General features: G+C 40.6%; 1 protein-coding gene across 2 annotated transcripts in view; it reads left to right on the top strand.

The window, feature by feature from the left end:
* USP46 (ubiquitin specific peptidase 46) overlaps window positions 1–22,739 on the top strand; it is a 65,740-nt gene that overhangs the window by 31,151 nt on the left and 11,850 nt on the right. For both annotated transcript variants that reach the window (XM_044765959.2, XM_070505888.1), the window contains exons 5-6: window positions 14,666–14,742; window positions 22,182–22,265. In XM_044765959.2, the coding sequence (XP_044621894.1) occupies window positions 14,666–14,742; window positions 22,182–22,265 (161 nt within the window). The remainder of the gene's footprint in view (window positions 1–14,665; window positions 14,743–22,181; window positions 22,266–22,739) is intronic.

Raw genomic sequence — 22,739 nt, forward strand, 5'->3', positions numbered from 1 at the left:
GCTGCTCCCACCCCAGCTCAGGTCGCCTGTCAGCTCTTGATTGACAGTCTCACCTACGCTATTGCAAGAAGTTCCTTCTGGATTGTCTTCTTTTCCTCTTGCCCTCCTCCATGTTACTCTCTTGCTAAAAAGTATGGTAGTAGCCTCCAATTTCTTTCTTTTCTTTGGAAGAGATTGTATAAGTTTTGATCTATCTATTCTTTGAATGTTTGGTACAACTTGCCACCTATCTTTGTATCCCTAAAATATATGGTTCATTTTGGCATGTTTTTGGTCTTTGTATAATGGAATCATACAGTAGGTATTCTTTTATGTTCTCTTTTGCTAAAGATCCCTTGTGAGAGTCACTTGTGTAACAAGTGCTTGATGCTTTACTTTGTTCGTTTTCATTGCCGTATAGTATTCCATTGCATGAATATACCACAAATCACTAATCCGTTGTACTGTTGGTGGATATTTGATTGTTTCCAGTTTTGGGCAACTATGAACAATGCTGCTGTGAACATTTTAATACGTATAATCTAGTGTACATAAATCTGGTTTCTGTAGGATATATACGTACAAGTAGGTTTGTTAGGCCATATGGTATGCTATCATTAACTTCATTGGAAAATATCAAATTCCCAAAGTGATTGTACCATTTTACACACCCACTGTATGAACATTCTCATGTCTCCACGTTCTTGTCTATACCCACTGTTCTCAGATGTCTTCACTTCAGGTAATACAGTGGCTGTATGGATGAGTATTTTATTCAATAAATATGGGTTTTTTTCCCCCACATTCACTACGTAAAGATATACACAGTGAGAGCCTTGCCTTTCTACATGGAAGACAGATATTAGTAACAAAATGAATAGTTTTGTAATTATGACAGCAAAATCCTGGGAAGGAGAAGTACAGAGTACTCTGTGAGCTTATGATACCCGAACCAGAACAGTGGGGCATCCCATTTTGACATTTAGCCGAGAAATTTGCACTAGACGGTACAGCTGGTCTAATCCTTTTGGTTATCCTTGAAATTAACACGCTTACCCAGTCTATCTTGCGGTACTCTGTGTGGGTTTTCAGGAGGGCTCAGAGGATAGGCTCAGTCACATTTGTAGTTCCTTTTTTGTCTGTGAAGAAGTAAGTGGATCCTAACAAATGCCGGTATTGCATCCTCAGGTATTTGTATTGCAGAAGCTGTTCGCTAGTCTGTTATTTCCTGGAGGGTTACCATGGGTGGGAAGCCTGTGCCTAAAGATTCCTGCAAAGCTGCTGGATGATACAATAGAGTTTGTTATAGTGGGATTCCAACTGTTTATACTTGGTGTGTGGAAGTGAATGAGAGCGTGTGGATGTGTCTTTATGGAGAATGGTGCAGTCTGAAAAACCTACTTTTTTTAATCCTCTGAGGCAGGAATGTTTTTCTCTGGAGTTACTTGGATAATCACCTCCATTTCCTTAGATCCTTTAGCTGGACAGGGTCCTAGGAGTCATCTAATCCTTTCCCTACAGTGCCCAAGTCCCTTCTGTGATGTCCTAGCCAGCTGGTCACCAGCATCTGCTGGACCCCGTCCAGAGATGGGGAACTCAATCTCCCGAGGCGATGCATTCCATTTTTAGAAAGCTCTAATTGTTAGAAAGCCCTCTACTTTCTAAGAAAATAAATAGCCTGCAGCCTTTTTTTTGTTACAGTAAAATATTGGGGGCTTAGTGTAAACAAAGACCTCATGTTAAAGGTTTTTTTTACAGGATGAGAAATATGGGGCCCCCTTTGAGTAACGTCCTCTGCCCAGGGCAAGAAGCCTTTAGATAGTGCTTCCCTCGGAATTGCCAAGACTTACCTTTATGAGATCTCACAGTGGGGTTAAACTGCACTAGATCCTGAGCGGCAAATTAGCCCCTGGGGGAGCCTTGCCATTGTAGACACCTCAGCTGCCACTTCCTCCAATTGTGCAAAACTCTTTGTGGCAGCCTTCATGCTTTCAGAAAACAATGATTTTTTTTCTGGTTCTCAGCCTTTGTAAGTATTGTTTGTGATCGCAGCGCAAATGTCAACTGAGGGATTTATGGAGACAAACAGTTTCATTCTGCAACAGACGTGGAGAGACTATTTTAAGGGTAATTCAGGGCTGACTTTCCCAGATAACCTTCATCAAGGCACTTTAGAATTGAGGCGTGAAGATTTTCCAGTCTAGCCTCAGCGCTCCTTGCTTGTTCTTTGCTTAGTTCATAAGATTTGCTAGGCCATTTGGAGCTTAATTTTGTTGTTGTTGTTGGTTTTCCCCCTTTCCGTCTAAACTGAGTTTTTACTCTGCAAACCTGTGGTTTTCAGTGCTTCTCAAGGGCTCTAAGACACCTTTGTCTCTGTTTGATTGTCTACAGAATTGATTTGTTAAGTGTCAGTTGTATGGCTCCTTGCTTTGTCTGCAGAGGTTAAAATTGGTTCAGCAGAGCTTCTGAGCCCTTCACAGGAGAGGAGTTGGGATGGGGGGGTGTGACCAGTTGGGATCACCCGCTCAGCAGGGGGAGGCTCTGAGTCCCGGGCATTCAGGTGGGCTGCAGTTGCCACTCTGCTCAGCCCCGCATTTTGGCACTGCTCTAAGTCAGCGCATTTTCAGTTCCTGGCTGAGCAGTGTGGAGCTACCACCTGGTCACTGTTTCTACTAAGCCTGGGAAAGAAGTGTGGGGATTTAGAAGCATGTTTGAATAGGATTTTAATTACTGAAGACTTAGCAAAGCTCATGATTTATCTGTATGCCCCATATATCAATGTTCTATTAATAGATTTTTAATTAATTGCTTTAAAAAGAAGAGCAAGTAGAATCTCTTCTACCTTTTTAAACTGGGGTTTTCGGGAGACTCCATGGCCAGAACTGGGGGAGAAGAGAGGAGAAGATGTAGCCTGTTCTTGCTGAGAGTATTGGGAGTCTTAGTGATATATACGTTTCCTTGGAGACAAGCTGTATTTTCACTTAGAACAGAATGAGGTCCTGTGTGGGGGAAGAAAATGGTTTTATTTTCTGGCAGCTTTCTGGGAAGAGAGAAAGAAAAGAAGAAAAAAAAATTGCTTGATCATTCATTGCTTTTGACTGTGTCAGTCTGAGGCAGGGGGAGAGAAAAATCCACATGGAAGGGTCTGATGTGTGTTTTGATATCCCCGGCAGGGTGGATGCACCCCAGCAGTGCTTTCTCACACTCTTAATTCTGGAAGCAATGTGTGTTGGGAATTGAGAAAGCTACAGTAGCTTTCTTCAGTTAGTTAATTAGATCAACTAATTGTTTCTCTGAAACAATTAAGTAGAAAAGAAGATTTGCATCCAACAGGACACAATGTTTCTTTGTTTTTGCCCCTTCAAGTATAAGAGCTTGGGTAGAACCCAATCCTAGCTATCTAAATTATGCATCTTTTCAGTTGACTATAATCCTTTTGTTTTCTCCCAGAGAAGGGGTGTTTAAGTATATAAAAAAAGTTTTGCTGGGGCCAGCCCAGTGGTTAGTAGGAAATTCACCTGCTTCGCTTTAGTGGCCCGGGGTTCACAGGTTTGGATCCTAGAGTGGACCTACACAGTACTCATCAAGCTGTGCTGTGGCAGCATCCCACATACAAAATAGAGGAAGATTGGCACGGATGTTAGCTCAGGGCCAATCTTCCTCACCAAAAAAAAAAAAAAAAAAAAAAAAACCACACATTTTACTAATTAAAAAATATAATACCTGTGGATTGTTTTTTAAAAAATCAGACACAGGAATGTATAAAAAGAAAATCATTCATAAATTCTGACACCCAGATGCCACTATTGGCATTTAGCCGTCTTTCCATTTGTTTAGTCTTCTCTTCAGTTATTTATTCATTCATTTAGTAAATATTTATTGGATACCTACTCAATGCTGGACATTATTTTAGGTACTAGGAACATAGCAGTTAAAACAGAAAAGATAGGGACTCCCCCATGGCTGAGTGGTTAAGTTTGCGTGCTCCACTTTGGCAGCCCAGGGTTTTGCACGTTCAGATCCTGGGCCGGACCTAGCACTGCTCATCAAACCATGCTGAGGCAGCATCCCATATAGCACAACCAGATGGGCCTACAGCTAGAATATACAACTATGTACTGGGGGGCTTTGGGGAGGAGAAGAAGAAGAAGAAAAAAAAAGGTTTGGCAAGAGTTGTTAACTCAGGTGCCAATCTTTAAAAAAAACCCAACAAAACAGAAAAGATAGTCCCTGCCCTTTTATTTACTAATATATACATTTAAAGCTATAAATTTCCCTTTAAGCACTGTTTTAGCTGCATTCCACAAATTATGATATGTTTTCTTTTTCATTAGTTCAAAGTATTTTCTAATTTTTCTTGTAATTTTTTTCCTTTGTTCCATATGTTACTTAGAAGTATGCTGTTTAATTTTCAAATATTTGGGATTTTCCAAGTAGATATCTTAATATTACTGACTTTGAATTTTGTTGTGATTAGGGGATGTATTCTGTATGATTTCCATCTTTTTGAATTTATTGTGACATGTTTTGTGTCCTAACACATACATGGTCTAACCTGGTAAATGTATTTGAAAACAGGGTCTCTCAACCTTGGAACTGTTAACATTTAGGATCAGATAATTCTTTGTTGCTGGGTGCTACTCTCTGCAGTATAGGATGTTTAGTGGCATCCTTGACTTCTACCTGTTAGATGCCAGTAGCATACCCCAAGATGTGAGAAAGAAAAATGTCACCAGACATTGCCAGATGTCCTTGGAAGGCAAAATTTCCCTTGCTGAGAACCTCTGAGTTGAAAAGAAGGTATATTTTGCAGTTGTTGGTGCAGTATTCTGTAATTGTCAGAAGGTCATGGTGGTTGATATAGTTAGTCAGATCTTCTGTGTCTTTGATTTTTTTCCATTGTTTTTTAATCAGTTGCCAAGAAAGGGATGTTAAAATATCCAACTGTGTAGAATTGTCTTATTTCCCTCTAATTCTGTCAGTTTTTGCTCTGTGAGTTTTTCACTTTTAAAAACTAGCTTTGGAGAGGTATAATTTATATACCATGAAATTCATCCATTCAGTGATTTTTTTTTTTTGTAATTTGCTGAGTTGTGCAACTATCATCATAACCTAGTTTTAAGACATTTCTATCACACTAGTAGGATACCTTGGATCCAGCAGTTAATCCCTGGTAGAAGCCCTGGGCCACTCTTAATCTACTTTCTGTCTTTAGATATTTGCCTTTTCTGGACATTTCATATAAATCGGATCATGGAACATGTGGTCTTTTGTGTCTGATTTCTTTCACTTACATACTGTTTTTGGTGTTCGTTTGTGTTGTAGTATGTATCAGTAGTTCATTCTTTTTTATTGGTGAATAGTGTTCTAGCTTCATCTATTTTGGGGGCTCTGTTATGATGGCCTTCCATATTTTTTATTGTTATGTTTTTCTGGTACATTGACCCAATTATTAGGAAATACACTTTTTATGTCTCATAATTCCATCTTAAAATCTATTTTATCTGATATTAATATAGCTCACTACATACTTACGTTAACTCCTTGCATGGTATATCTTTTTCCATCCATTTGCTTTCAACATATCTGTGTCTTTATATTTAAAGTTTAGCTATTGTGGACAGCATATAGCTGGTCTTGCTTTTTTAAAAATTCATTCTGCAATTTGTCTTATTTGAAGTATTTATTCCATTAATGTTTAATGTACTTATTGATATGGTTAGGTTTGGGGCTCTCATTTTGTTTTCTGTTTATTCCCTTTTCAGTTTTTTGTTCCTCTGTTCCTGCTTTTCTGCTTTTTGTTTGGATTGTGTGTGTGTATGTATATATATATATTTATTAATTTACAATTCCATTTCAATTTTCCTCTTAGTGTATCTTTGTGTGTCTGTTGTTTTTTCATGGTTGCTCTAGAGATTACAATATGCATTCTTTACTTTCACAGTCTACTTACAGTTAATGATGGCACTATTTCACATTACATAGAGGAAGCTTATACCTGCTTAGGTGACTGTTCCTCCCCCCCCCCACCTTACTTTGTCCTTTAAGCTATAGTTGTTATATGTATTACATTTATGTATATTATACACCCCACAGGACAGTGTCATGATTACCATTCTTGATGCTCTTCATTCTTTCTTGAAGATCTCCATTTCCATCAGGTATCATCTCCCTTTGGCTTGAAGAACTTCCTTTAACCTTTCTTGCAGTGCCAGTCCGTTAATAATGAATTGTCTTTATTTTGCCTTCCTTCCCGAAAGATAAATTTATGGCATATAAGAATTCCATGTTGATACTTTTTTTCTTTTAGCACATTAAAGGTGTTCCACTGTCTTCTGGCCTTCCTAGTTTTTGAAGACAGGTCAGCTTCCAACTGAATCATTCTGTTGTATTGAATGTGTCATTTTTCTCTATAAATTAGGATCTGATTTTTACCTATGGCTTTTAAAAAAAATTATTTTATTGAGGTCATAATGGTTTATAACATTTTGTAATTTCGGGTTTACATTATTGTATATCAGTTTCTGTATAGACTACATCATGCTCATCACCAGTAGTCTAGGTTTCATCCATTGCCATACGTATGCGCCCCTTTACCCCTTTTGCCCACCCCACCACCCTCTTCCCTCTGGTAACCACTAATCTGTCCTCTCTATCCATGTGTTTATCTGTCTTCCACATATGAGTGAAATCATATGGTAGTTTTCTCTGTTGGGCTTATTTCACTTAACATCATACCCTCAGAGTCCATCCATGTTGTTGCAAATGGGACGATTTTGTCTTTTTCTATAGCTGAGTAGTATTCCATTGTATGTATATACCACATCATCTTTATCCAATCATCAGTTGATGGGCACTTGGGTTGCTTCTACATCTTGGCTATTGTGAATAATGCTGCAGTGAACATAGGGCTGCATAAATCTCTTTGTATTTTTGATTTCATGTTCTTCAGATAAATACCCACTAGTGGGATAGCAAGATCATATGGTATTTCTATTTTTAATTTTTTGAGAAATCTCTGTACTCTTTTTCATAGTGGCTGCACCAGTTTGCATTCCTGCCAGCAGTGTATTTCTCCACATCCTCTCCCACATTTGTTATTTTTTTGTCTTGTTCTTTATAGCCATTCTGACAGGTGTAAGATGATATCTCATTGTAGTTTTGATTTGCATTTCCCTAATAATTAGTGATGTTGAACATTTTTCATGTGTCTGTTGGCTATCTGTATATCTTCTTTGGAAAAATGTCCATATCCTTTGCCCATTTTTTGATTGGCTTTTTTGTTTTTTTGTTGTTGAGTTATATGTATTCTTTATATATTTTGGAAATTAACCCCTTGTCAGATATGTGATTTGCAAATGTTTACTCTCAGTTGGTGGGTTGTCTTTTCATATTGTTCGTGGTTTCCTTTGCCTTGCAGAACCATTTTAGTCTGATACAGTCCCATTTGTTAATTTTTTCCTTTCTTTCCCTTCCTTGAGTAGACATGGTATTTGGAAAGATGCTGCTAAGACCAGTGTCAAAGAATGTACTGCCTATAGTTTCTTCTAGGAGTTTTATGGTTTCAGGTCTTACATTCGAGTCATTAATTCATTTTGAGTTAATTTTTGTGTATGGTGTAAGATAACAGTCTACGTTCATTCTTTTGCATGTGGCTGTCCAGTTTTCCCAACACCATTTATTGAAGAGACTTTCTTTTCTCCATTGTATGTTCTTGGCTCCTTTGTTGAAGATTAGTTGTCTGTAGATGTGTGGTTTTATTTCTGGGCTTTCAATTCTGTTCCGTGGATGTGTGTGTCCACAGAACACGGTTTTTGTGCCAGTACCATGCTGTTGTGATTACTGTAGCTTTGTAGTATATTTTGAAGTCAGGGATTGTGATGCCTCCAGTTTCACTGTTTTTTCTCAGGATTGCTTTAGCTATTTAGGGTCTTTTGTTGATAAATTTTAGGATTCTTCTGTTTCTGTGAAGAATGTCATTGGGATTCTGATTGGGATTGCATTGAATCTGTAGATTGCTTTAGGTAATATGGACGTTTTAATTATGTTTATTCTTGCAATCCATGAGCATAGAATATCTTTCCATTTTTTTATGTCTTCTTCGATTTCTTTCAAAAATGTTGTATAGTTTTTGTTGTGTAGGTCTTTCACCTCCTTGGTTAAATTTATTCCTGGATATTTTATTTTTTTGTTGTAATTGTAAATGGGATTTTTTTGTTTTTTGAAGATTGGCCCTGAGCTAACATCTGTTTTCAGTCTTTTTTTTTTTTTTTTTTTATTTCTTCTCCCCAAAGCCCCCCGGTACAGAGTTGTATATTCTAGTTGTAGGTCCTTCTGGGTCTGCCATGTGCGATGCCACCTCAGCATGGCTTGATGACTGGTGCTAGGTCCGCACCCAGGATCCGAACTGGTGAAACCCTGGGCTGCTGAAGTGGAGCATGTGAACTTAACCACTCAGCCACAGGGCCTGCCCAGGATTGTATTCTTGACTTCTCTTTCTGCTAGTTCATTATTAGTGTATAGAAAAGCAACTCATTTTTTTTTTGGTGAGGAAGATTTGCCCTGAGCTAACATCCATTGCCAAGTTTCCTCTTTTTGCTTGAGGAAGATTTGCCCTGAGCTAACATCTGTGCCAATCTTCCTCTAATTTGTTTGTGGGCTGCTGCCACAGCATGGCTTGATGAGCGGTGTGTAGGTGTGTGCCCAGGATCCGAACCTCTGAACTCTGGGCTGCTGAAGCAGAGCATGCAGACTCAACCACTGTGCCACTGGGCCGGCCCCAAGCAATTGACTTTTGTAGGTTGATTTTGTACCCTGAAACTTTGCTATAGGTATCGATTATTTCTAATAATTTTCTGGTGGATTTAGGGTTTTCTGTATATAGAATCATGTCATTTTCAAACAGCGAGAGTTTTACTTCTTCCTTTTCAGTTTGGATGCCTTCTATTTCTTTTTCTTGCCTAATTGCTCTGACCAAAACCTCCAGTACTATGTTGGATAGGAAAGGTCAGATTGGGCACCACTGTGTTGTTCCTGTTCTCAGAGGGATGGCTTTCTGTTAAGTATGATGTTGGCTGTGAGTTTGTCATATATGGTCTGTATTATGTTGAGGTACTTTCCTTCTATTCCCATTTTATTGAGGGTTTTTATCATAAATACATGTTGGATCTTGTCAAATGCTTTCTGTGCCTCTATTGAGAGGATCATGTGATTTTTATTCCTCATTTTGTTAATGTGGTGTATCACATTGATTGATTTGCAAATGTTGAACCACCCCTGCATCCCTCGTATAAATCCCACTTGATCATAATGTATGATCCTTTTAATGTATTGCTGTATTCGATTTGGCAATATTTTGTTGAGGATTTTTGTATCTATGTTCATTAGCAATATTGGCCTGTAATTTTCCTTCTTTGGTTTATCCTTGTCTGGCTTTGGGATCAGAGCGATGTTGGCCTCATAGAATGAATTAGGAAGCATTCTATCTTATTGAGTTTTTTGGAATAGTTTGAGAAGGATAAGTTATTAACTCTTCTTTGAATGTTTGGTAGAATTCTCCAGAGAAGCCATCTGGTCCTGGACTTTCTGTCTCTTTGCTTGTGATTGGTCTGTTCAGATTCCCTGTTTCTTCTTGATTCAGTTTTTGGAGGTTGTATGAACCTAAGAAGGTATCCATTTCTTCTAGGTTATCCAATTTGTTGGCATATAGTTTTTCATAGTTTTCTCTTATAATCCTTTGTATTTCTGTGATATCCGTTGTAATTGCTCCTCTATCATTTTTAATTTTATTTATTTGCACCTTCTCTCTTCTTTTCTTAGTGAGTCAGTCTAAGGGTTTGTCATTTTTGTTTAACTTCTCAAAGAACCAGCTCTTAGTTTCATTGATCCTGTTTTTTTTAAAATCTCTTATTTATTTTTGCTCTGATTTTAATTATTTACCTCCTTCTGCTGACTTTCGGCTTTGTTTGTTCTTCTTTTTATAATTCTGTTAGGTGTAGTTTAAGATTGTTTATTTGAGACTTTTCTTGTTTGTTGGGGTAGTCCTGTATTGCTGTAAGTTTCCCTCTTAGTACCGCTTTTGCTACATCTCATGTGAGTTGGTATGTTGTGTTTTCTTTTTCATTGTCTCCAGGTATTTTTTGATTTCTCCTTTGATTTCTTCATTGATCCAATGATTGTTCAGTAGCATGTTGTTTAATCTCCACATATTTGTGCCTTTCCCCGCTTTTTTCTTTTAGGTGATTTCTAGTTTCATAGCATTGTGGTTGGAAAAGACACTTGATATGATTTCAGTCTTCTTAAATTTATTGAGGCTTGCCTTGTTTCCCAACATATGGTCTATCTTTGAGAATGTTCTATGTGCACTTGAGAAGAACGTGTATTCTGTTTTTGGATAGAATACTCTCTCTATATAATCTGTTAAGGTCATCTGGTCTAATGTTTCGTTTAAGGCCACTGTTTCCTTGTTGACTTTCTGTCTGGATGATTGACCCATTGAAGGAAGTGAGGTGTTGAGGTCTCCTAATATTATTGTGTTGTTGTCGGTTTCCCTTTAGGTCTGTTAATAGTTGATGTATATACTTTGGCACTCCATGGTAGGTGCATATACATGCAGAAGTGTTATGTCCTCTTGGTGGAATGTCCCTTTTATCATTGTATACTACCCCTCCTTGTTGCTCATTGTCTTTTTTTATCTTTTTTGTCTTGTTTTATCTCATTGTCTTTTTTATCTTGAAGTCTTCTTTGTCTTATGGCAACACCTGCTTTCTTTTGTTTGCTCTTTGCTTGGAGTATTGTCTTCCATCCCTTCACTCTGAGCCTGTTTGTCTTTAGACCTGAGGTATGTTTTCTGGAGGTAGCATATTGTTGGGTCTTGTTTTTTAATCCATCTACCTGCTCTGTGTCTTTTGATTGGATAATTCAATACATTTGTATTTAGAGTGATTATTGATATATGAGGACTTAATACTGCCATTTTATCTCTTGTTTTCCCGTTGTTCTATCTGTCCATTGTTTCTTTTCCCTTGTATTTCTGACTGCCATTTCAGTTTGGTGGTTTTCTGTGATGGTTTTCTCTTTATTTATAGTTTGTGGCTCAGCCTGATTTTTTGTTTATTGGTTACCACAAGGTTTGTATAAAGGGTCGCATAGATAAGGGGCCAGCCCTGTGGCCTAGTGGTTAAGTTGAGTGTGCTGTGCTTCAGCGGCCTGGGTTCAGTTCCCAGGTGCAGATGTACACCACTCAGCAGTGGCTGTGCTGTGGTGGTGACCCACATACAGAATAGAGCAAGACTGGCACAGATGTTAGCTTGGGGCAAATCTTCCTCAGCAAAAGATAAAAATTGAAAAAAGATCTCATAGATGAGATAATCCATTTTCTGATAGCCTCATTTTTACATTAGCCTAAGCAAGTTCCATCCCTTTCCTCATCCCCTTCTGGGTTATTGCTGTGACAAAATTATTCTTTTTTTTGTTATGAGTTTGTGAGTAAATTAAAGTTTTTACAATTATTTTTAATGCTTTCCTTCCCTTTATCTTTTATGTTATAATTGTTTGCTAACCTGTTCTGATAGAGAGCTGCAATTTTCTGATTTTGTCTATCTACTTATCTCTTTGCTCAAAGCTTTGTAGTCCTTTGCCTTTTTGTTTCAGGCCCAAGGGCTTCCTTCATCATTTCTTGTAAGGGAGGTCTAGTGGCAGTGAACTCTGTCAGCTTTGTTTATCTGGGAAAGCTTTTATTTCTCCATCATATCTGAAGGGTCGTTTTGCTGGATAGAGTATTCTTGGCTGAGAGTTTTTCTCTTACAATGTTTTGGATGTATCGTTCTATTCTCTCTTATCCTGTAAGGTTTCTCCTGAGAAATTTGCTGAAAGCCTGATAGGAGTTCCTTTGTAGGTTATTTTCTTCTTCCTTGCTGCCCTTAATATTTTTTCTTTGTCATTGAATTTTGCCAATTTTACTATTATATGCCTTGAAGAAGGTCTTTTTGCATTGATGTAATTAGGGGTTTTATTGGCTTCATGTATTTCTAAGTCCACTTCTTTCCCCAGGTTTGGGAAGTTCTCAGCTATTATTTCTTTGAGCAAGCTCTCTACTCCTTTCTCCCTCTGGAAAACCTATAATCCTTAGGTTGCTTTTCCTAATTGAGTTGGATATTTCTTGAAGTTACCTGAATTTATAGTTTTCTGGAGGAGTGTTGAAATGCCAGTGTCTTAGTCATTACTGAAGCCAGTCTTTTGAACTTTCATTTTAGTAAGGAAGAGGTAGACAATAAACAAATAAAAATAAAACATTATAATGTTAAATAATTGTATCAATTATCTATTGCTTTGTAACCAACCACCCCAAAACTCTGAGACTAAATCAGCTATTACTTATTATTATAATTCATGCAACTTTGGGTTGGCTGAAGGCTGTCTGATCTAGGCTGGACTTGGCTGAACTTGTGTATTTGTATTTCCACTGACTCACTTGTGTGTCTGCAGGTCACAGGGGCATTGCGTTCTTGAGTGGGCTTGGCTGGGCACCTTAGTGAGAACAGCTCTCCTCTATGGGTCTCCTGTCTTCTTCCTGGGAACAGTGGGCTAGCCTGGGCTTCTCCTTCTCATGGTGATGACAGAAGTACAAGAGAGCAATTTCACCAGGGCTTGTTCAAGCCTCTGCTTATAACATGTCTTCAAACTTCCCATTGGCTAAAGCAAGTTACATGGCTTAACTCAGAATCAGGGGTTGGGATGTATGCCTCTTGATGAGAGGATCTGTAAAAGTCATACAGCAAAGAAGCCAGTATAGGCAATGATGAAGATTTGGGGCCATTCATGCATTCTACACAGCAGTAATAAGTGCCATAAAAAACTTACAGCAAGGTGATAGAAGTAGGGCATGTGTGTGTTTAAATGTATACATGCCTTTTTCATGCAAAGTTGGAATTAACTTATATATAATTGTATAGCCTACCTTTTCATTTACTGTGGTACCCACAGTGCAGTAAAACATTCTCAACTTTTTGACCATTTTAGGCCATTTAAAAATGTTTACCCCTCTTCGATTTGTTGAGTGGTTACTTCTCTTTTTAAATTGAGGTAACATTGGTTTATAACATTATATATAAATTTCAGATGTACATCATTATATTTCGATTTCTCTATAGACTGCATCATGTTCACCACTGAAAGACCAATTACCGTCTGTCACCATACTTCTTAAAGCACCTTATGTGTATCATCTCATTTCATCCTTACAGCAACCTTCTGAAATAGATACTCTTACTGTCCCCACTCTGCAGATGCAGACACTGAGGTACAGAGAGGCTAAGTAACTGACCTAAAGTCATCCACTTTGTAAGTGACAGAGAGAGGATGTGGAGCTGGGCAGCCTGTCTCAACACACATTCTTATGTGTACTTATAACAGATCGTGTCTACATCTCTGAGTATTTCTTTAGATAATTTCCTAGCAGTGGAGTATTGAATCATGGGGTAGTTCTAACACTTAAAGAAGCATTATTTTCATTTTTCTGCTAATTGAGCACCTCAGAGAAGTTGCTGGGCTAGTTTGTCCCTCCCACTCCAAGACAGTGAAATGCCAGGCTTGCCAGTGCACTGCTGGAATGTAAGCACTTCCTCTGTGTGGCTTCAGTAAGTACAAGACCCAAAACTGGTGTGGTGTGAACTGTGGAGGGCTGAGAAACTGCTGGGGCCAGTGACCCAGGCCTGCTGAGAGCCGTCCCCAGTATGGCGGGCCCGTGTGAGCCCAGGCTCCAGGCCAGCTACAGGTCCAATTGTTATTGCAGACAGCACAGGCCTCTGCAAATGATGACCACCTCCTGGGCTGGAGGACAGCTCTATGTGTGGTCAGCGGGACTCTCCAGTTCATCACCCATTAGGCTTCTTGGCTCCACAGACAGTTTGGATGATGAGGCACCAGAGAAAGGGAGTGATTTCAAGGACCTGGTAGAAGGTACAAACAACTTAATGAAGGAGTGGTCATCTGATGAGTAGGTTTTCTAAGTCTCTTGCCCATTTGCCATTTCTGTCATTCTGCCGCTCTGGGCTATATGATGTTTGTCTGATACTTTCTACTTTGAAACGATGGAGGAAGTGAATGGAGAAGGGAGAGAAATGTGGTTGAGTTTGAATTATCAAAAGCTCTTTGTCAAAGCTGACACAGGGAGAAGGTTCAATAGAGAATTTGGGATTTTCTCTAGATTGGGTTGTTTTTGAGGTAACTCTGGTTGCCAGTGAGTACAGTCAGTCCTCCTTATCTGCTGGTTCCCCTTAAGCAGGGTCAACCAACCGCAGATAGAAAAGTCTGTACTGAACATATACAGACTTTTTTTTCTTGTCATTATTCCCTAAATGATACAGTATAACAACTATTTACATAGCAATTACATTGTATTAGATATTGTAAGTAACCTAGAGATGATTTAAAGTATAGGGGAGGATGTGCATAGGTTATATGCAAATACGACATCATTCTATACAATACACTTCAGCATCTGTGGATTTGGGTATCCATGGGGGTCCCGGAACCAGTCCCCTGTGGATACTGAGGAATGACTGTTTACAAAGCCACATACGACTCTGGCGTTATGGTTTTTTGGTTACCCTGGTGTTCAAAGTTCTGTCTACTCTGTCTATTGTGTGTTTTGTGCCTAATATGTTTTTTTCTTTTCTTGCTTCAGGTTAGTAGCAAAGATGAAGATTTTCTTGACCTTTCTGTGGATGTGGAGCAGAATACATCTATTACCCACTGTCTAAGGTAACCTCATGAATTCTGATTGTGCCTGAGCTTTTGACCAGGCTAGTAAATAAGTGGGGGGGGAAATCCTGTATTTCTTCAGTAGATAATCTTCATTTCTGGTAAACCAATGTAATCCTATTATTTTGTATTTCTTCTTCCCCAAGAGAGATTAAAAATAAGTATATGTGATCTAGAGACGAGTCCTGCTGAGAAGAGAGAGGATCAAGTGGAAGTCATTAGTCATTACGTTTAAAAAGAAGTTTTTAATCTTTAATACAGATGTGCGCATTTGGCTTTCATAACTCTCTCTCTTTCTCCATCACGTGTGTACGCACAATCACACGGTTAAGTTAATAAATGCTGCAGATGCCTACCATTACTTTCCTTTTCTAAGCTAATCTATTATTTTCAAAACTATGCACTTTTGAGCTGAGACCCAACGAGGGAGTTGCCTCTTCCTCCATCTTTCGGCATTCTATGGAGATTATTTATGGAAAGAAATTCCCCCTCATTAGGGCTGAGAGAAGGCAAGGAGCCCAGAGTGTAAGAGCAACACCTGCCCAGGATTACTTGATATTTGTGTATTGACTTGCACATTGATGATGTGCCTGAAGTTGATATAGAGACATGATTCCCTTTCCCCTCCTCGCACCCTTCCCCGTCCTCCTTTCAACAAGAGGTTGTGAGTGCTTGTAATTATCCCAGCCCTGTCTGGACACTGGGGATAGAGGAGTGAGTATCAGACAGGGTCCCTGCTCTCGCACCATTTATGTCCTAGTGGGCATCCACAGACAGTGATCAGTGCTTTGAAGGGAGTTAAACAGGCCTAGAGAGTGCCTGGTAGTGTGGATGCCAGTGTAGACCAAGTGTTCAGGGCAGGCCTCCCCATTCTTAGGATGCCATAGCTCAGGGACGTTTTATAGTGCTAGGACAAGGCGCTGTTGATTTTTATCAGTTTTAGAAGACTAGATTGAAGGGACTTCCTGTGATGGATGGCTGTCATCTTTCAGGGCAAAGGCACCAAACTTCATCGTGGAAGAGCTTCGGGGTTCGTCGGGGTGTGACAGATTGTGTGTGTGCGTGTAGGGGGCGCTGGTTGCTTTCCCAGTTCCCAGGAGTCCGAGGTCCCCTCCGCCTTCTGCCCTGATAGTAACCTGGTTACCTCAGCACGTCCTGTTGGTTTGGCATTTCAGTCTTGTCTCCAAATGCCTTAGGTCCAGGTGTCTAAGACAAGCTTGTTATCTCTTTGTTTGCAAAGTGTTTTCTAGGCCAGGATGGCCTCTTTTTCTTCGGAATGGTTGTTTATGGCATGGGTTCCTCATATTCCTGTGAAAAGAAGCCGTTTTTGATTTCCCCAAGGTTTTGTGATCACAGAGAATGAATGAGAGGAAGGATATTACTTGCTCATCCCTCTTTTTTGAGAAGGGGAGTTGGGGAGAATTTGGAGGTAGGGAAGTTGTCTGCTTCCCCTGCCTTCTGAGAAATTCCTGGGCTGTTCAAAAGGTCAGATCGCAGTGGCCGGAGCTTTGAGACCAACCAGATAAAGGGCGAACTGGCTAGTTATAATTTCCACCTTTGGGAAACTTCATTATAAAGAAATGTAACCCAGAGTTGGGTTTCCATTTGTTTTTCTGGAGAAATGTGTTTATTGGTCATGCATACCTGATGAAGGCAGGCTAGATGCATTTGGAGGTGTTAAAGCTGGGATGGGCGAGTGATGAAGTAACCCTGGAATGCCTTTTAAGTAACATTGGATTTTCATCTGATTGGACTGTCCAGGCTGATAATCCTGAAGTGCCCGCCCCACCCCCTTTTTACATCATCCTTAAACTAGACTTTAACTGACTTACCGATACCTGGCCTCATGTATGCCTAAGCTCTCACCTCCCCAGCATGAATAAAGAGAAGCCTGGCAAGGGTTGCCATTCAGGTGTCTGTGATGGGAGTGGCAGCTTTCCAATACATTGCAAAAGAAACATGTGCAGGAGAAAGGCCCAGGGAATAAATGAGCCAGCTGATCCATTAGCTTTTTCTGTCTGAGACAAAAGAGAAGGAATGATCAAAGGAATGATCTTTATTGGCCCATTTCATGGTTTAATTTGATTTGTAGTCTTGAAGTTTTATTTTTAAAATTAGAATTGAGTTTTCTTCTTCAGCATCACTGTCTGCCTGTCTCTTCTGATGTGATATTTTTATCCTTCTTTTATTTTGATAATGAAAAACGTTAAAAATCAAGCGAAGACCGTGGGATTTAAATGCCAGATCTCTGCCGCCTCCTTCCAGAAGGGCTTATGTGATCGATTACAGTGTGTTTTCACTGACCTTTTGTCCCCGAGAAATGATAATACGAATAGTGGTTAAATCCAGGATGTGAGTCTAGAGAAGCCATGAAGTCCATGTTGTCGCTGAGCTATAATTCTAATATTTCAAATCTCAGTGCTGTGTCTGAGGCAAGATGAGCCAGCTGTATCACAGGAGGATACTTAGAGAATTGTTTTTCTTTTGTAAAGTTCAGGGATGGCCTCAGGCAAAACCTTAAAATACCTGTAGTTTATCTTAATTATCCTTCCATGGCCTTTTTGGTATGTTTTGTCTTCCATTTCAGTGCCTTAGTCTCTTGTTGTGGCTCCTTCACAGAAACTTACCTTTCTTCTCAAGTGCTCCATGTTCTGAACCCACTTTCCTCTTCCTCTGCCTTCCTCTCATTAAAAATTCCCATCCTCCTAGTGCTGGGGAGGTTAGCTAGACAACAGGAGGAAAGTGCCTTTTAATTCTTCCAAAGCTCTATTTTTAAAATTACTTTTTTTTTCTGCTGAGGAAGATTTGCCCTGAGCTAACATCTGTTGCAAGTCTTCCTCTTTTTTTGCTTGGGGAAGGTTAGCCCTGAGCTGACATCTCTGCCAGTCTTCCTCTATTTTGTATGTGAGTTGCCACCACAGCATGGCTGATGAGTGGTGTAGGTCCACACCTGGGATCTGCACCTGTGAACCAGGGCCGCTGAAGCAGAGCGCACCAAATTTAACCACTACACCATGGCACACCAAATTTAACCACTATACCATAGGGCCAGCCCCAAAATTACTCTTCTTTTTAAAAACTTTCATTTTCTACTTATTTTGAGAAACTTCTTTTATGTACTAAGTTCATATCCATCCCTGTCTGTTGCCACATGCTTATCTCTCTTCTGCTTCTCTGACCTGTGTTTCGGATTTGGTTATTGATAATAGGTATTTTCTAATGTCTGACACATAAGTTTTTCTTGTAGATTTCTTTTTTCAGTCTTCTTTAATACTCTAGTCAGCGGTTCTTAAACTTTGGTGTGTATCAGAATCACCTGGGGAAGTTGGTAAAAATCGAGGTTCAGGTCACTTTCAACTTCTGTGAGCCTGGGCCTCAGGTTTTAATTTTCCAGGTGGTTTTGATACCACCAGAATTTGAGAACAGCTGCTCTAAGCCTTTGCTACTCAAACAGGGTTCCATGGAGTAGCACCGTTGACGTCACCTGTGGTCTCATTAGTACAGCAGCATCTCAGGTCTCCCCCAAGAATGAATGAATGAATCAGAATCTGAATGTTGGTGGGATCTCGTGATTCACATGCATGCTAATATTTGCAAAGCATTGGGTGCACAGCCCTGGCAGCACATTGGAACCACCTGAGAAGCTGTAAGAACAGTAATGCCTGTGTTCTACCTGGAGAGATTCTCATGTAATTTATAGGGCTGGGGGCCATTGAGAATGTTTTTAAGGCTCCCCAGGTGATTCTAACGAGCAGCCAGGTGAACCACTGCTGTGGATTCTGCAAAAAAGCCTCCCAATTGGTGTGCCCTGGAAAATGGGGTACAGGTGTCTATTGATCCCTCGGCTCCTGGGAGGCTGGGCAGAGCCTGGAGCTGCCAGAGCCCCATGGCCAGCCATAGGAGCAGCCTCATTGGTTTACCCCAGCTCCCTTCTCTATGGGATCATTTTGTCTGTGGGTCATGACATGAAAATTATCAAGAAGCATTGCTTGAGAATTTTTTTTTAAATCAATTTTTGAACTCTTGTGTTGAGTGGAAAAGTTAAGATTTTAATTAAAAATGTATCAAATATAGAGATTAACTTGGACATGATAGCTGTCTTTACAATACATCCAGGAACATAGTTTTTCTCCATTTTTTTCAAGTTTTCTCATATACATTTCCATGAGGTTTTATAGTTTTCTTTCCTTAAAGAGGCGTTTATTTCATATTAGATTTGTTCCCAAAGTGTATTTGTGTGTGTGTGTGTGTGTGTGTGGGGAAGATTGGCCCTGAGCTAACATCTGTGCCAGTCTTCCTCTATTTTGTACGTGGGACACTGCCACAGCATGGCTTGATGAGCAGTGTGTAGGTCCATGCCCAGGATCCAAACCCATAAACCCTGGGCTGCTGAAGTGGAGTGTGCAAACTTAACCAGTACACCACTGGGCCGGCCCTCAAAGTGTATTTCTAAACAGTGTTTTATTGTCACTATGACTCTCTTTAAAGAAATACAAAGCGTTTGTGCTTCCCACCAGCCTCCCCCGTGCTTTGGTAATTTATCCCGAGTGTCGGAAAGATCTCTCTACTGTCTCTCTCCTCTTTGACTTTCTCCTTGGAAGGTTTCCACCTTTGTTGTCTGCTTTTGTTCCAACAACTGTGCAGCATCAGCTGACAGACCTGCTCTGCCTCAGAGTTTCCTGCCAGGGTTGTCCCCTTTTCCTAGCCTCATTTTCCAATTCTCAACTCACAGGTGCCCTAAATGCATTAGCCTATCTCTCACGGCGCGAGCTCGAGCCAGCTGGTGCTGAGCAGGATGGTGGCTGTTTGTAAATCAAGTCTAAATTAGGTACTAAGTTCTGCTGTGTTTCTACCTACCTGGGTCTGCAAATACTTCAAAAAACTTTTTTTGAAAAATGAGAGTGAGTAGAAAGTGTTTAATTCCTTATTCGTTGCTGTGTCTGCCTTAGTTATTCTGCTTCTTTAGTTGATAAAGAGGTTTGTCTGTGGTAGACATTCCAAGGATGTAAATCTCTACCATGGCCCATACGCACCTCCCCTTCTCCGTGATTCCTCCATTCCACCCCAATAAATCCTGTGCAGGCCAAGAAAAGATTTCACATCAGTTATCCATTGAAGAGTTGGCCAGTATTCATTCAGCGAAGTTTGAGTCTATATAATGCACCAAGCACTTGAAATCTGAGGCATGAGGATTATTGCCTTCTAAATTGTTTCCTTGCCTTTCGACCCCCTCCTGTCCTTCCTCTCCAATGCTACCAGAAGTGGCGTTTCTTAAAAGCACTGTCTGATTATGTCTCTTCCTTGTTGCGTCTGGTTAGTGAGACTGCTCAGCCACATGGTGCACGCCAGCTTCTGAGAAGCGTGCTCCGTCCCTTGCCTCCATGCGTCTGTGCTGTGGCATTCCCTCCACCTGCTACACTTTCCCTCTTGAGAACCTGACTTGGACATCATCCCTTGGGGAAATGTCCTGAATTACCCCAGTTCAACTTCATTTCTTCTTCCTCTGTGCTTTCCCCTGGCCTTTGTACACCTGCTTCTGTCTTCGTTTGGTCACCCAACACACACTGTGAAATGCCATGATGTGTTGGGCCTGTTCTCAGTGCTGAGCTTTAGCAGTGAGAGAGACAGGGTCACTGCCCACAGAGAGGGGAGGCAAGTTGTCGAATGACTAGGAGGATGGTTTTAGATAGTGCTAAGTGCTCAGAAGAAAACAAGACAGCAACGGGATGGGGCAGAGTAGGTTGGAGAGTGGCCAGGGAAGTCCTCTCCAAAGAGGGAACATTTAGGCTGAGCTCTGAACAATCAGCGGAATCAGCCATGGAAGCATCTGGAAAGGAGCTATCAGGGCAGAGAAAACAGTACCTGCAAATGCCCTGGGGCAGGGAGAGCCTAGCTCTCTGGGGCTACAGGAGAAACCTGGCTGGTGTGGCTAGAGCAGAGTGAAGGAGATGGGGTCAGAAGAGAATTCAGGGGTATGGGGGTGGACGGCCTATCGGCCATGGCAGTGAATTTGGATTTTATTCCAAAGTGCACTGAGGAACCGTTGGTGGCTTTTAGGCAGGGGACTCAATTGTGTGAAATGATTTACGTTTAACCTGCACTGAACACTAAACGTTGTCAGTGGCTCATTTGCATGTGTCTGTTAGACTGTGAGCTGTGTGAGGGCAGGTACTCTGCGAATCCACAGCACGGAGCCCAGAGTACTCTCAGTAATTGTTTGAGATTTAATGAAAGGACAATTTATATTTTATTTTGATAAGCTCTGTTTAAGTGGTAGAGTCATTAACACTGTCAAAATAACATTTTCTATTTAATAAAATCTGATCATTCCGATGCTGGGACATTCCCTATGAATAAGGAAATGTCACAGACCTTTTCGAGACTCCAGGGTATTCTTATATTCTGGATGTTCCTTTCAGCCTTTGAAGCAGTATGACAGGAATGCTAAGTGGAATCTCAGTGACTGGAAAAGAAGGAAAGCCATGACATTTAAAAAATGAAAACCCTAAGTAGTACAGTAACACCTCACCCAAGGCGAATGCAGATAGAACATCACAGTGGCATTTGTTCTCAAAAGGAGCAGGCTCAAGTTCTTACCTTCCAGGGTGCGGGGAGGTGGGGAGCGGGGCAGCGCCGGTGGTTGGTAGGAAGTGGTCGTCTCCTGATAATTTGGGACTTCCTTAGTTCAAGATAAGGGCAGTTGTGTGTGGTTTAAATTTCACTTTCTTAACATTTATGCTCTTTGAAAATGGAGACCACCTGATTCACGCTATTTTTCATTAACTGACAATAATGTCACGTCGCGTTTTTTTTGATTTTTTTGGACTCAACTTATAGTGTAATGATGGGCTTTTACTATAGTTACTATTTTTCTATGATAATTTTTAATCTCCAGTGTACAGCTGTTCTCTGTTAAACTCTGACTTTTTCCTGGCTCGGTTGCAAACCCTAGTTCAGATCTAGCTGTGTCCATTAAGTAAAGCTGTGCTTGAAAATCTCTCATGGTGGGCTCGTCACCCGGTCCTGTGGATGTGCGCTGATGGCATCGGAGCACCGGCTCGTAAGAAAGCTCTTTTGCCGTTACTTCTTTCTGCACATTTGCTTAAAAATTACCCTACAGGTGGGGCTGGCCCCGTGGCCGAGTGGTTAGGTTCGCGCGCTCTGCTGCAGGCGGCCCAGTGTTTCGTCGGTTCGAATCCTGGGCGCGGACATGGCGCTGCTCGTTGAACCACGCTGAGGCGGTGTCCCACATGCCACAACTAGAGGGACCCACAACGAAGAATATACAACTATGTTCCAGGGGGCTTTGGGGAGAAAAAGGAAAAAAATAAAATCTTTAAAAAAAAACAAATTACCCTACAGGTAATCGAGGACTTAGAACGTGGTATACCAAGTGCCTTTTGGACTTGTTTTTAAGTTGAAAATATTTTCCTCTGCAGAGACTTCAGCAACACGGAGACACTGTGTAGTGAACAGAAGTATTATTGTGAAACGTGCTGCAGCAAACAGGAGGCCCAGAAGAGGTATGTGAAGGGTCGTGCGGGAGGGCGGCCGTGGGCCTTGAGAAGGAACCAGACTGTGGCGTCTGACAGATCTGATTTTCAATCCCAGTTCCACGGGCTCCTAGCCGGGTAGCCTTGGGGAGTCAGTCACCTTCCTCACTGGAAAAACTGGGATAGGGACGCCATCCTCAGAGGCTGTGCACTCATCTGATCGTTTGCTCATTTGTTTATCTGTTCGTTCATTCATTCATTCAACGAATATTTATCAAGTGCTACTATGTATGTGCCAGGTACTCTGCTGGGTAAACAAGTGGTGATCAGTATAATCTCTGTCCTCTTGGGAATAAGGGCAAGTTATAAAAAGAACTTAGCATAGTATGTAATGCATAGTGGTCACTCAATAAGATTGATAGTATTGCTTAAGCATTGGAACTTATTATTTAGAAGACATAGAGGTTAAAAAAATTAATCATTTAGTAAGGAATCATAAGGAAA

This window comes from Equus asinus, chromosome 3 (assembly GCF_041296235.1).
Source record: "Equus asinus isolate D_3611 breed Donkey chromosome 3, EquAss-T2T_v2, whole genome shotgun sequence".
Classification (NCBI taxonomy): domain Eukaryota; kingdom Metazoa; phylum Chordata; class Mammalia; order Perissodactyla; family Equidae; genus Equus; species Equus asinus.